The sequence below is a fragment of the Cololabis saira genome, chromosome 6, assembly GCF_033807715.1.
Source record: "Cololabis saira isolate AMF1-May2022 chromosome 6, fColSai1.1, whole genome shotgun sequence".
NCBI lineage: Eukaryota > Metazoa > Chordata > Actinopteri > Beloniformes > Belonidae > Cololabis > Cololabis saira.
The window spans coordinates 20,172,157-20,188,970 of record NC_084592.1 but is presented as its reverse complement, the minus strand read 5'-3'; the positions used below and the strand labels follow the sequence as shown (position 1 = coordinate 20,188,970).

The following is a 16,814-nucleotide window of genomic DNA, read 5'->3' as shown; positions in this document are numbered from 1 at the left end:
TTTGTTGTTATGAATATCGTTCTTAGTGATGTCTGGGTAATCCATTATCTAAAGAGAGAAACCCAACAATGAAGACCATATTGAATTTGAATTCAGAGGCTCATACAGCTATCCCCCTCTCTTACACTTTTCATCTTGTGAATGTTTCTTAATTGTACAAATCATTTTTTTCCCACCAATTACTATAATTTGCACAATTTTACAGAAAATGCTGTCATCACGACAGATCCAGCCACAGCACAGATAATGTGACAATACTGGTGTGCATTACTGGCGGTATGGCTCATATCATTCTTTGCTTCAACGTCAATGTTGCACTGTTGGTTTGGATGCCCTGATAGCATCCCTATATGGACCTGCAGAGGTTGTTGGTACTGAACCAGGTGGCAGTGATCTATATGAAAATGAGTTAATAAAGCAAAACAAAAAACATTAGATATATGTGGAAAAAGTCAACATATATATATATATATATATATATATATATATATATATATATATATATATATATATATATATATATATATATATGTATACACATACATATATATATATATATATATGTACAGTATATAAGAAGCAAGTCCTTTAGTGCCTCTGCAGTTCTTTGCACTCATACTTACAGTGTCACCTACATCAGTGGCATTTTTCAACGTGCAAGTGCTTTGCTTCTTCTTACTGCTCTCAGGAAATAATACATTCAGTGCTTTTACTTGCTCTCAGACTGGCTCTCGTGGAGCTGGAAATGTTCAGTGGACATTAACTGCTTAATGGCAGCAAAGACAGATTTAAATCAGAGTAACAGTTTCAACGTAAAAATTACTATAAAAGGGGCCAGGGTATTTTCATTACAGATCGTGAGTCTAACCTGGGAATGCAAATCGGTTAATTCCTGTGTAAACTTTAGATTGAAATACTGGAATTACGTCCAAGACAGAATATGCGCACACACGAGAAAACTCATGGATGAGAAAACTCAAGCGTGTCTATTTGACATCACAGATTCAGGGGTCGAAAAAGGTACAGCAACAAGATCCACTGGTGAATGTTCGCTGATAAAGGCCAAATTGTCCTAAGGCAAAGGCATGCTGTATGATATTCAGCTGTGCTCCCCTTTAAATGCATTGTGTGATGAAAAACAGGGTTATCAAAAAACGTGAAGCTAATAGATTTTGCACGCAACCAAAGCGCTGTCTGGTTGTCTCCTAGGTCTCTTCATCAAACAAGCCGAGCAGGCGCTGACATTTTGCTGAATTTTTCTTTCACGAGATAAAAAACAAACTGAGGTAGAAAGGAGCTCGGGCTGTACATAATCCTTAGGTTAATGCTAAAACAGCGTCAGGAAAGAGCGACGCAGCGAAATACCTCAAGGCAGCTGTTTCCCTCAACGTCAATTGTGTGTCTGCACCTTCAGAATGTCTCTCAACCCTCCACCACCACAGGCTGGACCGATGTGCATGAAAAACAGGGAACTAAAACGTAGGATCATTGTATTTCAGGTAAATTATGGCCAAAAGGGGGAAAAAACATATTTCACACTGAAATTTACTCAATTATAAAGTTCAACCAGCACAAAGGACATATTATCAGTTCTCACTCCAACAAAGTTTTAAAAGGTAAAGAAGCCTAAACAAAATGATTTTAAGCCTTGCAAATAAACCACGATTACATTTACCCTCATACATTCACTGTAGGACCTTCTCATTTTGAGCTTTTTGAGGTATCGTAAAGCCTTTTGTGTTTTGAGAACGCAAATTTAAATGCAAGCCAAATGCTTGTGTAGCATGTAGTGCTTGAATACGAGATCATGAGGTACTGTACACATCTTCACAACATTCCTGAGTGTTCAGAATCGACTTCATCAGAAGAAAAAAATATTGTGAACCACTTACCGTAATATTTAATAGGAATTACAATGTAACATATTGTTTAAACTGAAGTCACCTTGTAAAATGATATCCATCTTTGCATGTAAAGAGGAGGGCGGCCGGCGTATCGGCCAGATGAAATCATAGAAAATCCTGTTGTTCCAGCCACAAAGTGAGTGTGTCAGTGTTGTTCTCATTAAATGCTCCACACACATAAAACCAGTGCAAGGTAATGATGCTCAACTGAAATGATGCCAATACATTGAATTCAGCTCAAATTAACCACAACTGTTCACAGAGAGCACGAAACAGACACAGCTGAAAAACACTATTCCAGTGAAGACTTTTCTTTTTTTGTCACATTGTAAAGCTTTTTATATATGTATATATTTGCACATACCACCGATGAAGATTGTGTAGCAAAAAAAAAAAAAAAAAACTGAAATAAAAAGGGAATAAAAGAAAAAGTAACTTAAACAGCACCATCTCAGGCACTTGATAGCAACTAAATCTCAAGATCAGCAGTATATATTTATATTGTATATATATTTATATACAAAAAGATGGGGGACATCCTGTCTAAATCGTTTCATTGAGCGTGTGGCTTTAGCTGTATAAATTGTTAACCAGGTTTTTTTGACGGCACGTGACGTCCATGCTGTTGTCCTTGGTCTGAAGTCTGAAAGACAGTTTTCTTTTTAGTGTGTTCGTGTCACCACTGCTTGCTTTTGTCTTGAAGGCCAAACCGTTTTTTCTCTTTTTCTTTTTTTTTTGTATGTTTTCAACAGCTGAGTTTAAAGAAAGTGTTTGATGGGCCTCTCTCATTGACTACAACCAAACATTTTATTCCACTCTGTGTAAATGTCAAGATCTTTCTGTGATATGCTGCGCTGGAATTTGCAAAATACACTGTCAAAGTCTTGGTACGAGACCGGTCTCATCTGACTCGGGTGAACGCTTGACAAGTCAGCACCGGCCATGCCGTGCAGAGGGCCGATCAGAGCCTCCTGACACAGCTGGGCTACATCCAGTCCTGAAAATCCTTCTGTCCTCTGAACCAGCAATGACATCTCTTTGTCACTGAGACAGTAGTTGTGCTGTGAGAGCAGCTGACTGATTATCTGATGGCGTGCCGTCCCATCAGGCAAGGGGATGAGCAATCGCTTTGTAAAGTACCTCCGTAGGGTCTCTGGAATCTGTTCAGGCTTACTGGTGGAGCAGACCACGAGAACATGGCCCTCAGCGGAGGTCAGAATACTGTCAAGTTGTATGAGGAGCTCAGTCTTGAGGTGATTCACAGGGCTGTCCTCGCTGAGCTGGGCTGACAGCAGCAGATCCACGTCGCTGATGAAGACCACTGCCGGTTGACGACGCCGCGCTACGAGGAAAGAGACCTGGATGATCTTGTCCCCTTCCCCGAGCCACTTGGTCACTAGCGCCGAGCTGCTCAGCTGCAGAAAGGCAGCCCCTAGCTGGCTGGCCATGCAGCGTGCCAGCAGGGTCCTGCCCGTTCCCTGAGGTCCAAACAAAAGGAGGCTCCGAGGTAATGTGGCAAGTCCACTAAACATATCAGGCCTTAAAATAGGCCACAGTATCTCCTCTTTGAGCACTGCTTTGGCCAAATCCAGGCCTGCGATGTCACTCCAGTCCACAGGAGAGCCCTGCTGAAGGATCTCAGTGGTCACCATCTCCACCAGGCTGGAATCGCTGTTCTTTAGTTGTTCCTCCGCGGCGTGGATAGTCGAGGTAGCCGTACCTATGTCAGCCCCCGTCAGGGAGTGGGAAAGGTGCTGTCTGTGCTCTTCTGATTGCTCGCTCATCATGGGAGATCCGAACTTTCTGTATGGCTCGACGGTTCTGAGATCTCCTGCAGAGCTTTTGGTTGAGCCATAGGATGGAGGAGTGAGTGCTCTGCCAGAGTGTAAGCTAAATTTCCTTTGCTGATCGGAGGACACCGGCTGTTTGGTAGGCTTAAAAGCAAGAGACGATGCTTCGACGCTTCTCTCAAAGCCACTACCTCTGTTTGAGTCTGAGACGCCGTTGTTTTCTGCCCGGTACATTGGGCTCTGCGATGAGCGCTGTTGGTTGTAGTTGAAATTACCATAGCTGGAGTCCATATCGCCATCTCCACTCATGTAAAAAGCTTTTCGTTTTAAAGAGCTGGACGTGCTGCCATTCAAAGGTGTAGGTGCAATTGGGGTATTATTATGGGATTGGTAGGTGTAGCCGGGCAGCGTGGAGGGAGGTATCGGTGTAGGGGCTGCAATACCGGACGGCAGGTAAGCAGAAGGTGGGGCTGCCCCCCCGGGGCTGTAGCCAGGGCCCATGGCAGTCTGTGAAGCGTACCCTGTTGGAGGATAATTGTAATTGGTGAGGTTTGGAGACCCAGCGTTGTAGCTTGGTACTAAAGCGGGAGGAGGAGGCGGGGGCGGTGGTTGCAGCAGCCCAGCGCTGTGTAAAGGGGAAGGGTGTGGGGAGGGGAGGGCTGGGGTACTCTGGCTGCTGTAGCTAGAATGCAGGTAGGAACCGTTGTAGCTGGCAGTATATTCCTGAGACGGGAGGCCCGAGTGGAGAGTGGTGGCCGGGTGGCTCCCACAGTTACTGCTGGAGTAGCCGGGCTCGGACAGGCTGCCGGCCACCCCCGGAGAGCTGCCTATGCTGGCCGACACGTCTGCAGGGGGTAGGGCAGCTGTCATTCCAGCTTTGCTCACAGATATAACATCTGGAGCACAGTTCATTGGGTAAATCCCCTCCTGCCAGGATTCATTCTCCGACTTTCGTCCATTCATGAGTCCAGCGGTGCTATCGGAGTAGGAGCACAGCAGGGCTCTTTCATTTGGACCTTCCAGGATCCCAGAGTACTTCTCGGCATATTTCTTGAGCAGATTGGAGGCAGTCAGCGCAGAGATGTCATCGTTTGCCCACGCGTACTGGTATGTGCGCTGTAAGTGCCCCCTGTAGGCCTCCACTTTGTGTGCTGGTGAGCGGGTAGTGGATGAGATGTCGAAGTGTTGTTCTGCCCATTGTGTGTGCTCTGGGGTCCACTGCATCTTTAGACCTGGATATGCCACATAAGGGAAAAATATGTCAACGTAAGCATTACATAATGATTAATGAAATAAATCAATCAATAAATAAAATGCACATCCTGATATTAAAGCATGCTTCATAATAAGCAATTAGAATAAACTGAAGACAAATACATAATTGCTTCTCTACTTGCTCTAATCATACAAACGAACAATGCGGGCTGGATTCGCATCATGGTCAGTTTGATGATGCTGGCCCCAACACCTGGTTGCTGCAGTGTAGTCCACCCAGCACAGAGCAGAATGACACAGACATTGCAGGTCAGTCTATAATCCAACTCTCATCTGAGACATTCTGAGACAGTTTCAAATCTGCTTGGAGGAGAGCAGCAAAGCAATCTTCCTTGGGAGCGCTCTGTTGCTTTCATCACACAAAGCCCTCAGCCCAGCATGAATTACATCCATATCGAGTCTGCCTACTGCTTCCTCGTTGAAAGACTGAGGAGGGGGAAAAAAAGGAAAAAAAGAAAAAAGCTTCACTTGTCTTTTTTCCGTGCAGCCTTGCTCAGCCTCTCGATGGGGCCTTAAGAGTTTGAATGACAGAAATAATCAAGTTAAATCCTAAAGTCAATCTGCAAATAAAAGTTTTTTCGTCACGCTGTCATCTTTTACTCTGGGATTATCAGAGAAAGTATTGTACCCTTCAGAATGTGGACTATTAGAGATTACAGCTCAAAACAATCTGTGATAGTGTACAGTTTGGAACATCTTTCATCAACACTAATCTGACCAAAAGCTACACAAAGATACATGAGACGTTGCGTTAAAAAAAAGAAAAGAAAAAGAAAAAAACACGGCGGTCTTTGTTAAGCTGCTGCCACACTGCTGTGCTTTATACTTCAGTGGGTTAAGTCCATATCACAGGATTTAAAAAAAACAAACGTAGACGGTCCAGAGGCAGATTACAGAAACAGTGTTTGCCTGTAGATTCCCTTCTGACTCTCTCCCAGCCACTGCCAACCCGCCACCCAGCAGCTAATTAGCAGGATGATGCTGCACTAATTGTGCTAATTTACAAGGTTTTAGTCAAAGAGATGCATGCTATGGCTTACATAGTTGTCAACCATCCAAGATAATGAGTAAGGAAAAAAAAAAAAGAAAGAAAGAGCCTGAGCAGAAAATTAAGGTAAGCAAGCCACACTGTGGATAAAAAGAAATGTTCATTAACTGGCAGGTGTGTGTGTGTGTGTGTGTGTGGGGGGGGGGGGGGGGCGCGTCATTAGGGGTACCAGCAAAATAAAAATAACATTTATCTTGTGTTATACAGAAATGTACCATTTCATCAGTTTCAACTAAAGCCAGCACGGTATTTAGCCTCCACAGTCACTAATTACATGTTTATCTGAGTCAAATAGTACATTTATTTTAGGCTTGCACATAGGTAGACTTCAAAATTGGACATCTTATGTGCAGATCTTGCAGTCATCTTCCAGTGCAACAATATATATATATATATAAAAAAAAGAAAAAATAGCTTTCTTAATTAAAACAGTCCTGGGGAAACAGCGCCTAGCGCTGCCAAAGAATCTCAAACATTACTGCCATCGCAGCGAGCGTAGCAGCATGTAAAAGAAATCACTCGCTGGAGTTCCTTAACAACTCAAGGACCATTTTGTCAATAACAAAATTGCACACAGAGAGATTCTTCTGTCACTGCAAATCCTCTCTGAACAATGTGCCACTTTGGACTGCTTGCAAAGTGTACTTGAGCTCACTGAGCATCAGGTGTTTTATGAAGAGGGCGCTCATCGCAGTACAGCACGGCGCTGTCAGGCAGATTGGAAAAATAACTTCAATTTAGCTAGTAAGTGCAATTCATCTGAAAGATAAATAAACATATCTTTCCCCTCTGCTGTATGGATATTTCAAACATGTTAAATAAAGAGGGGAGATTCAGGATTGCATGTCGTAAGGAGATTGTGATCGTTTTTCATGTGGAAAAGGAAGAAAAATGATCCAAACCAACATATCTGAACAGGAATAAGACTCTAAATAGTTTAAATGGCACAGAAGTTCTTATCCTATGAATAAAAAATAGTGCACACAAAGAGGGAGACGAACGCAAAGCCCACAAATAAAATGTGTTTATACACATACACAAACGCACTCTTGCAATACATTATTATAATGATTTAGTACTTCGGTTTTGCAGTAAAATGTTGCCCTTTATTCAACCTGCATAGAAATTGAAAAACCAGCATCCACAAGTTCCTTTGTCCTTCTTTGAAATGGGATAATTACAGAGCGTTTTACGAGTGGAATGTTTTCAGATCGCCTCAGGACATGAGCTCAAATTCCACCGATCAGCCAACAAACAATAAAGCCTCTGTTAGAGTCTTATGTGTTTGTCAATTCACGGGCCTGAATGACCCTCAACTCTAAATTTTAGGGATATCGTTACAAAACAGACGTTAATATTTTTTCTCCAAAATGAGGCCAAATTTTGGGAGCTGTTGAAATCTGTGAGCGGATCCGACCGATCCCTTGCGAGATGTCCTGAAATGAACCCTTACGCGTCATCCAACGTACACACGATTTCACACTGATCAAAGAAAAAAGACGAGCAACGCTTGCTTGACATGTGATGACGCTACGGTGTCATCCTGCAACGTAATTTCTGGTTCAGCGATTGTCATCGATGAAAAAAAGCTGACCTTTTTTGGGAGCCATTAATCTGGTAGCCTAGGACATTTTTAAGCAAACAAGAGTGGGCCTCTGCAATGTCCATCCAATTTCCTAGCGCGTAAATTGGACCACCGCTTGCACAATTCTCTATTCATTACAGTGCTGCTGAAAGGAAGCACAGAGGTGGCAGAGTGGTTTTTTCTTTTCCTTTTTCTTTCCAGTGCATGGGCGCGCGGCTTGTGTGTACAAGTGAGAACGGGAGGAAGAGAGATTTAGAGTGGAAGCAAAATGCCTTCCAGGAGGTTCCTGAGCAAAAGGAGCTGGACTTTTCTTCATCGTTTTGCTGTTTTTGGGAGGTGGGGTGGGGGAGGGGCCGTGGTGACAGAGATTGGGGGTGTGGGGTTGCTGTCGTAATTGAAACGCGGCCTAATCAGACTCATTTCCATTTTTACCAATTTGCACCACCAAAGATGCTTATTAGGTAACTGTGTTTAATAAGCTGCTCTTTAGAAAACTAACTGTAATGAGCTCTTTAAAGTCGGACTTGGGCTGAGATTACACACCCCAACGTGTGTTGCAGCGCTGACGCAGACCGGTATGTTCAAACATGCACGGTGTCATAATTAAGCCGCGCAAACTCTGCACTCCACGCCACACAATGGTCCCAGCTGAGGCGGCAGACGTACCGAAAAGTATTTACAATTACCGATCATTAAAACCCCGGGATTTTCTTTGCCAGACGTAAACATAATTATGGGGATATTTGCTTTTATTCTGCACACACGGCCCTCTCTACTTGACAAGCCTGCAAAATATTGCAGACAGACGGTAATTATGTTGATAAATAAAAACAAAATCATGTTCATATTCAAATTCACTAGACACATTCCAAGTAGGGGTGGGGCAAAACCTAATACTGATAATAATACACATCTGACAAATTAAGTTAAGACTATCTGAACTCTATTTATAGCTCCATGTGGCTGTGAGACCAATCTTTTGGTGGCAGCGTGCCATTTAACCCCTCATTTCGAGAAAAGGGGCCTTCCTCAGTCACAGTCTTTTGCAGGGCCGTCTCCCCATATATTTCACAGTCTGGCCACCCACGGCAGCAAATTACTACACGTCTGCACGGATCCTGGTGGATTCTATTATGATCAAAGGTGGAAAATGACTGCTTATGGACTGCTGCTGCCCTGCCAGTCACGCAAACAACTCACTGTGGGAAGACTTTTCATTGCAATTATGACAACATTTCTGATCATACAGGAAGAAATATGTGAGGAAAAAAAGCAGTACGTGATTGTTTAGCTGTTTTAGTGAATATAAGTTAATACAAGTGAGTTATGGGAAGCAATCGACAACTCCATCTGTGGATTTTGGATGAAATCAACACATTTGCCCAATCACTAGTCTGACATCATGACTGTCCATTAATTAAAAAAAAAAAAAAAAAAAGACTCATTAAACTCAAATCTGATGAAGCAGAGTTTGGGAAAAATATGATTTCATGGAGAGTATTTACAGACGGCAGATTTAATGAGCAATATTTGTTTAATTTGTTCATCTTAATGACTTTAACAAACTGGGTATGCAGGTGAGAAGCTGAAATATCTTTTTGATATTTTACAGTTAAACCAGAAACATGTTTCCAAGTTGAACATTGACCTATCAAATTTAATTTAATATTTATTAGAAGAGATCTTGTCACTTTATGAATTCACCACAATAAATTTCAACTTTTAAAAGTGTTCAAGCCAATTATCATGTTGAAATATAATAAGCAAAATGTGAAAATTGATGAAAGTGGACGACGAGTTAGAAGCGGTGTGAGACTGAGACGAGCAGTTCTTTACAAGTGGAGCTGTTGCCGGCTGTGTTCAGGTGTTTGTGATTTGTCGAAGCAAAGACGAGTAGAGTCAATTTATGTTACAAAAACAACAAAAAAAGCCAAGCTCAATTTCAGAAATAGATAAATGCATTACATTGTTTATCGAGGGCACATAAACACGAACATGTTGTTGTAATACAGTTTTTGTGTTTTTTCGTCAGTTTGCAGAAGAGTAACAGCATTTCCACTGTTGCTTTTAATATAACTACATTTGCAAGCTTACGTTTAATTCGCTTAATTGGATAAATCCAACACTGAAAACATATGACCTTGGTGTATTTGTAATATTTTAATATGTACATTTCAGTGAAGCAAATTGTCTCATATATATATATATCTATATATACAGTATATATATATATATATATATATATATATATATATATATATATATATATATATATATATATATATATATATATATATATATATATATATATTGTAGATTTTAGCTCTTAGGTTCGGAGCCTAAATTGCTTTGTCAAAGATTTACTCTTTTTCAGTCTCTTGCTCAGTTCAATCATTACTTTCTCGTGTCTTTTAACCACCTCTGCCATGTGCGTGAGTTTCATCGTTGCTGATGTGTGACATACTGTAGTGCCATAAAGCAACATCCAGTCGTTGCTAGAGACGACCGGGACAGGAATCCAATGTGCCGATATGAGGAATGGGAGATGGCGTGAGCTTGATAGCACTTCCTAGAGATGAGCAAATATTCCTTGAAATGAAACTGAAACTAAGTGTTTAACAAGAAAATATCCTTTGTGTTGCTTTAAGTATGAACATTATTAACTGATAATGGTCCAACAAATGTTTGACACAATGAAAACATTGATCCAAAATGAAATTTGAGTCCAAATTTCATGATAAATTAAAACGTCTAAACGTATCCATCCCATTACCAATCTCAGCATGTTTCAAAATGTACATACCAAATCAACAATGACACATGATGCATACGATAAGACTTTTATTTTGACAAGCAGCATTGCTGAACTGGAGATACTGCTGTAATCTGCAAAGGGAGTTTTTATTTTTGAAATTTGAGACAGTAAAGGAGTCGTGCTGAGGCTAAAAACCCTTATCTGGAATTAATAAGTGGTTCAGTAAAGAATCAAATCGATAACCACAACAGATAATGGCACTGGTATCGATGAAATCTTATCAATAATTTCCATCCCTAGTCAACAGGCCATTTCACTTGCTTCTCCCTCAAATCCCAACTCAGCCTCGGTGTTCCCATCTGGTCCCTGACCCATCACGTGCTCAAAACGGCTATTATGGCTATTAAAAATAAATCACAATTGTGTCAAATATTCCAAATCAATAGGATACATTTTAATCCCATAGTTAGTAAACAAATTACATACACATCTTGTATATTTTCGGTCACCACAACTGGTTTCATCTTTTTAGTTAATTCATTATTTAGACACACTCTTGCATACAAAGCCGGTACGAACACAACCCCCTAATCCCAGAAACAAGGACCCCGCCATCAGATCATCCAACAGCTTCCCAGGCAGCCGACTCCCCGGTAGGAGCAGATGTACGACGAGCTAACAGCATCCTGAACAGCTGATGGATAATCTGAAACACCAGTGAAGAAAACAGCGAGGGGACCGAGAGCTAGAAAAATATTTTTCACTGAAGCTTGTGGCAGCAGTTTGTGTTTACAACCGGGCCCGCTTCCCACCAGCTGTCATGCATGTGCAGAGTGTCACGATTTTCATCTCGGCTCACGCGGTGACGTGACAGAGCGGCTTCAGCTGCAGGTCAAACTGCGCTGCAGCCATGTGCTGTCTGGCGGCTCGGTTGTGCTGCCTGTTTTTTTTCAGGTAAGTGAGTGCCAGCAAAAACACAGCTACGACGTTTGTTTGCCATCACACTGACGTTGCATCGGCACCGATAAAACTGTCCCTGTAATCTCATAGTACAGGCAATATATCTCAAAATACAGCTCACCTAATAAGGGTTTTCTTTTAATTCTGGTGGTTGTGTTTGACTGGTCTCAAATTCTCTGTCCTTCACATTTAGAACCATATCAACTAAAGTGCTGTGGCTACTGCTACAGGGGTATCGCTTTGTTCAAAGATTGTGCAGAAAGCAGCTGATCTGCAGCAGAGATCCAGCAGGAACATTGGCGATGTGGATACACACATATACACACAAGTCGTATCACAGCGGTTCAGCAATGCACACATCACACAGCTGGTGTACAGCCGGCCTCAACGCTTGACTTGGACCACAGTCAGCAGTCTTTCCCTCCGTACCAAACTGCTTTCTGCAGCAGCAGCCGTCACTGACTGAAACCACTAGGTTTCTATTTGGGGGGGAAAAAAAGAGGTAATTAACAATAATTAATCCTGATGTAACAGCGGTCTTACATCAATGGAATTAGGTTGTGTTTTGATGACATGAGATTTTCCCAGGGACGAGGAACCTTTGAGGGGGCCCCTATTCCGAAGTTGTGTCCCTGATTCCTGGAAACTGGGAAAATCTTTTACCCCAATTAAGAGCTTCTGCTCAGGAGGTTTTTTTTGGACAATTTCACAGCGCATCCTGTTTCATCTCATGTGTAATATCAACTCTTGTACTCCAGAAATAAATATAAATTTAGCTAGACTCAAAATTTAATCTAAGATCTTTATACTTGTTTAAAAAAAAAAACAACAACAAAAAAACCTACTTTTTTCCCTCAAAAATAATATACACTAACATTTGTAGAATATAATGTATCATGCTGTTGGCAAACTCCAGAACAGTAAGTAGCATAATCTAGCTTTATAACATTTCCTGCTGAATGCACACAGATTCTGACATCCACATTTGATTGCATAATGCATTTTTTGTGTGGCATGCTCTGGATTTTTTTCCGGTCTCACGGGCTTTTCGAGCCGAGCTTGCCATATAAACTCTGCTGGCTTCGGGGAAGGATTTATTTTTCATATTCCTCAGCAATCCTGTAAATTGTGAGGTTGAACTGTCATTTCTTTGTCTCGGTGATGCTCATTAAGGAACGACTCTTCAGGCCAAGAGGCCCCCGAGGCAACGTCTTCCATTACTGCACTAAGTACAGCGAAATCTATGCACATGCTGAACTAACACACCAGTAGAACACTGGCTAAAAGTGAGACGGGTTCTGTAGTGCATGCTACTGATGAATACTCAAATGGCTTGTTAGTTAAAGGAAGAGAGTTGCTGAACTCCAGCGCTGGCAAACTCTTCCTTAACCTCAGAGCACAGACAGTGATTTTGCAATTCTCCACAAACTTGGCTATTTTGCCTCTCGGGGGATCACTTAGACTCTTAAAGAGAGAATTGAGGCAGGCTGTGACCCTCTTACATGAGAGTTCATTGACCAAAAGGTGCTCACTAACATCTTCCTCCCTCAAAACGTCGACAGCCGGACAAAGACAAGAACAAGTGCAACAACTTGACTTTTTGCTATGAAGCTGTGGTGACAAGCTCACTGAGAGTCACCTGATTTAAGCACTGACAGGCCCACTGGAAATTAACAAATTATCTTGTTCACCGGCCCGATTCACAACTGTGATTACTTCCGACCATTAAATTTTACACCCACGATAACCTGGTTAAGAGAGGAGCAAAATAGAAAAATAAAAGAACCTCATAATTCACGACACAGAGAAAACTGGATATTTTTCTAAGGAAAAACTGCATCCGCGGTATTTTTTCTAGCCAAGTAGTTTTGGTGTGTCGACCAGATACTGCATGAGATATAAAAAAAAAACAACCACAAAGCAATCATCTCCCAGTGTCACCCAACAGGACGACAACCGTGTAGTCTCTAGTTTCTTGTGTGGATTTGGTCAGTCCTTTATCAGAAAACATTTCCCCCCAGCATCAAACGGCGCTACACCAGCGGACACCTGCTCCCCATCTGAGAGGCGCCGCCAGCTTCCACGAAACATATTTGTCAAAGCAACGGCGGGTACGAGAACAGATTGAAATCCTAAAATCATGGCTACAAAGTCCTTGCAGAACTTTTTGCAAAATTACTTTTGTCCTGGCGAAAAAGGAAAAAAAAGTATGTAAGGAAATCATCAAATAAAGACCAAGCAACACTTCTGCTTTCATTAAGCGATGAATACAAAAGAGAAACATAGTTTTCACAACATATATTAAATAAATAAAAAAATCATAATAACACACCTAATGGAATACAGTAATCCAAGTCTGTATAAACCCACTTAGAAATATTTTGGTCATTTTAAAATACTAAGTTATTTATCAGGATAAAAACGTATTATCATATCATTATTCAACATTTAATCATACTACTACTCCAACAGGTTGTTAAAGAAAAAATTTAAACAAAAATTTTGCTCTCATATTAAAAGAGACATTTTTCAGAAATATTTTTATGTCCTTGCAATTATTTTTTGTGCGTATTTTATACATTGGTGATACAAAATGAAGGTGAGAAAAACAAAGTCATCTGTATACAGGGTAAACCAAAGAGAAATGTATCAAAAAAACATAATTAATGTTCATTTTTTCAATTAAAGGTTTGTAACGAATAACTTTACTCTTTTGCTGCTAGTACGTACGGGTTGGGGGGCCCGGCTGGTCTTAGACACAAGTAGGGGGGGCTCCATGGAAAAAAGGTTGGGAACCACTGCTTTGGATTACTCTTTTTATGTAAGAAATTCTTGGAAGGAGCACCTATATGACAGCTGCTCAAACGTAAAGCCTCCCCAGTCTGAATTTCACCTAAACTCATTCCATAGTATTGTACAGATATGAATGAAACTGAACTTAAAACACTAAATAACTTTTTTTTTTTTCAGCACGTGTGCACACAAAGGACCCCAAGGGCGTTTGTTGTTCTATTTACTGTTTCCCACACATTAAAGTGATTAAAAGTTTAAACTGCGGTCTAATTGAAAATACCCGAGTGAGCAGCGAAAGGATGTTTGCCTGCAACCGCTGTCAGAAGCTTTCTTGAGCCATTCTGTGGTATCGACTGCAAGTCTCAAAGAAGGTCACTTCTCCAGCACAGGCCAGACAAAAGGTGAAATGAGACAACTGAAGCAATCTTAGGTCAATATGAAATAGAAATCTCTCAGCTATACTGTAATAAAGTTACTGAAGTGAAGTAGTGAAGCCATAAAGGGGAACTTTTACAAGGAAAGAGCTGTGGAGAAGATTGGTTCGCCCACTGGCAAACAATGGCTTCCAAGAGCTAAGCTGGCACGGTGAGTGTCAGTGCCATGGAATAAAATTAAAGCCTTCACTTTTAAAGGTCCGTCTGGATTTGATGGAATTTCCTTTTTCCATCAAATCAAAGTAACTGAGAAAATAAATGTTGCTTTGATAACTTTGATAATCTATTCATGTAATTTCCGGGTCTCTGGCATGTTGGAAGAAGCGTGCTTGGGAAGGCTACGGTAATATGTGCTGCACAGTGAACAGGGAGTCTTTGTTTTGGCTTAATTCAGGAATTCAAAGACGTGAGGGGGGCTGTATCTGACCAAAAGTCCAAATAAACCGAGAAGTCAGTGGAGCTGCCACCATATTTTTCTGTGCTGTTCTCCATTCTGCTGATTCTCTGAAGCGTTGTTATGGACACGCTTCGTGTGACGCTGTGATGACGTTTGTGCGAGCAGCATCACACGCTCAGACGCGGTGACATACTGGAGTGATGTGGAGTTCAAGCCCCTGAGTGAACTTTGAGGGAGGGTCAATCATCCCTGGACACGCCACGTCACAATCCAGTTCCATGTCAGGACCTTTGGTCGTTATGCGGAAATCCGGGTTTCAATTTGGGTATCCAAATCTCTTCTTTTTTTACGTTCTTTCTTTAGAGCCAGCTGCAACATTCAGCACTAACGGTCCCTGGCAACCGTGAACATCACCTGCCCTGACGTCTCAGTTCATGTTTGTTGTTGAACACGACAGCATGCTAGAGACCTCAGCTGTGTGGCAACACTTTTAAACTGAGTGAACTATAAACTCCTTCCCCACTGCCTTTATCCCTAGAAAGAAATGCTTTTTACTGACATAAAGTTATGTTCCACGCTTCAGTTGCGTACTCCTCAGTTCATCTGTCACACACTCTCTTGCTCCTGTTGGTCTCGGGCATCCGACACTATACTCTACCGCTGGTAAGACACATGCGTGTGGCATTTATTTGTTGAATGTCACGTATGTGAACTCCACTCACACGGGTCCCACACGTCATCAAACCCCCTATAGGCAAAATACAACAGCCACCGTTACGGCCTTGGGAGGTAGTAACAGGGGCGTAACAGAGTGATGTGTGAAGTGATGATGCAGAAAGACGGAAATGGGGCGTGAGGATGGCCGCAAAGCTAAATTTAACAAGCACACTAAAGATGCAGCAAAAAAAAACGCCGGGTCTTTGACCGCAGTGGTCAGATGTAGTGCGATGACACTCCAGCAGCAAAAGGGAAACTGAAGCTAGCACCAATCTCTGTATCCCAAGGGACGAAGCAGGTGGGAACTAGTTTTTTTTATATGCTTTTTTCACCGCTGTGTTTTATTCAGCTCCCTGGTGAATGAGTGAGTCAGGTCTGGAGACATTAGGAGCTTGATTCTGACTGTGGACCGCGTAGAAGTGGGAAGGAGCCATCCTCAGATTGCAGGATGCCTCGATGCTTTGTGAAAGCACACACTGGGGACAGGATATAGCGTCTTTGTTGGATCACTGTGAATACACAGCTGGAGAGTGGAGGCGGAATGAAAATGGGATCACCAGTGTGTGGATTTATAGCGTGACCTGTGTGAAAGTAGCTTGAGATTTCCAGAGTGACCACTCATGTCCTGTGAGTGGAAACATTGTAGTCCCTGAAGAGGCCACTCGCTTTTATCATTGGATAAGGAAGTTCGCGCAACAATTTTATATATTCTTTTGCGGCGACCTTTCCCTCTCAAGGCCTGTTGAGACCCGGCGCTGACACGCGTCCTGGGTGATGTGATCACAAGTACGCAGCACTGAAATCAAACGTGAAATCAAGGCTGATGGAGGATCCACTCAGATCTGATCGCTGAGGCAACACAGTGGTCTGGGACAATCGCTGCCACATTTGTAAAACAGTGTGACCACAAATGTACCCTGGGTCATACTAGGAAGAACCACCTAGGGACTGGTTTGCACTTGGATGTGTTCTCAATCGTACAGTATTTAGAAAATACGGTTCTGGAAGTCACTTTTCTTTCCCCCAAAAATATTTAGAGCCAATTATTCCTCCTTACTACAGCCTTAACCTGGCCGGGTCACCATGTTACCAAATTCTTAGCACATGCTGTTTATTTTTATTTAACTGATGAAAAAAAATAAAAAAATAAAAAATC

General features: G+C 41.9%; 1 protein-coding gene across 1 annotated transcript in view; it reads right to left on the bottom strand.

Moving 5' to 3' along the window:
* Positions 1–572: 572 nt before the first annotated feature.
* fign (fidgetin) overlaps positions 573–16,814 on the bottom strand; it is a 28,196-nt gene continuing 11,954 nt past the window's right edge. The window contains exon 2 of the mRNA XM_061724483.1: positions 573–4,926. Within this exon, the coding sequence (XP_061580467.1) occupies positions 2,690–4,926 (2,237 nt within the window). The 3' untranslated portion in view covers positions 573–2,689. The remainder of the gene's footprint in view (positions 4,927–16,814) is intronic.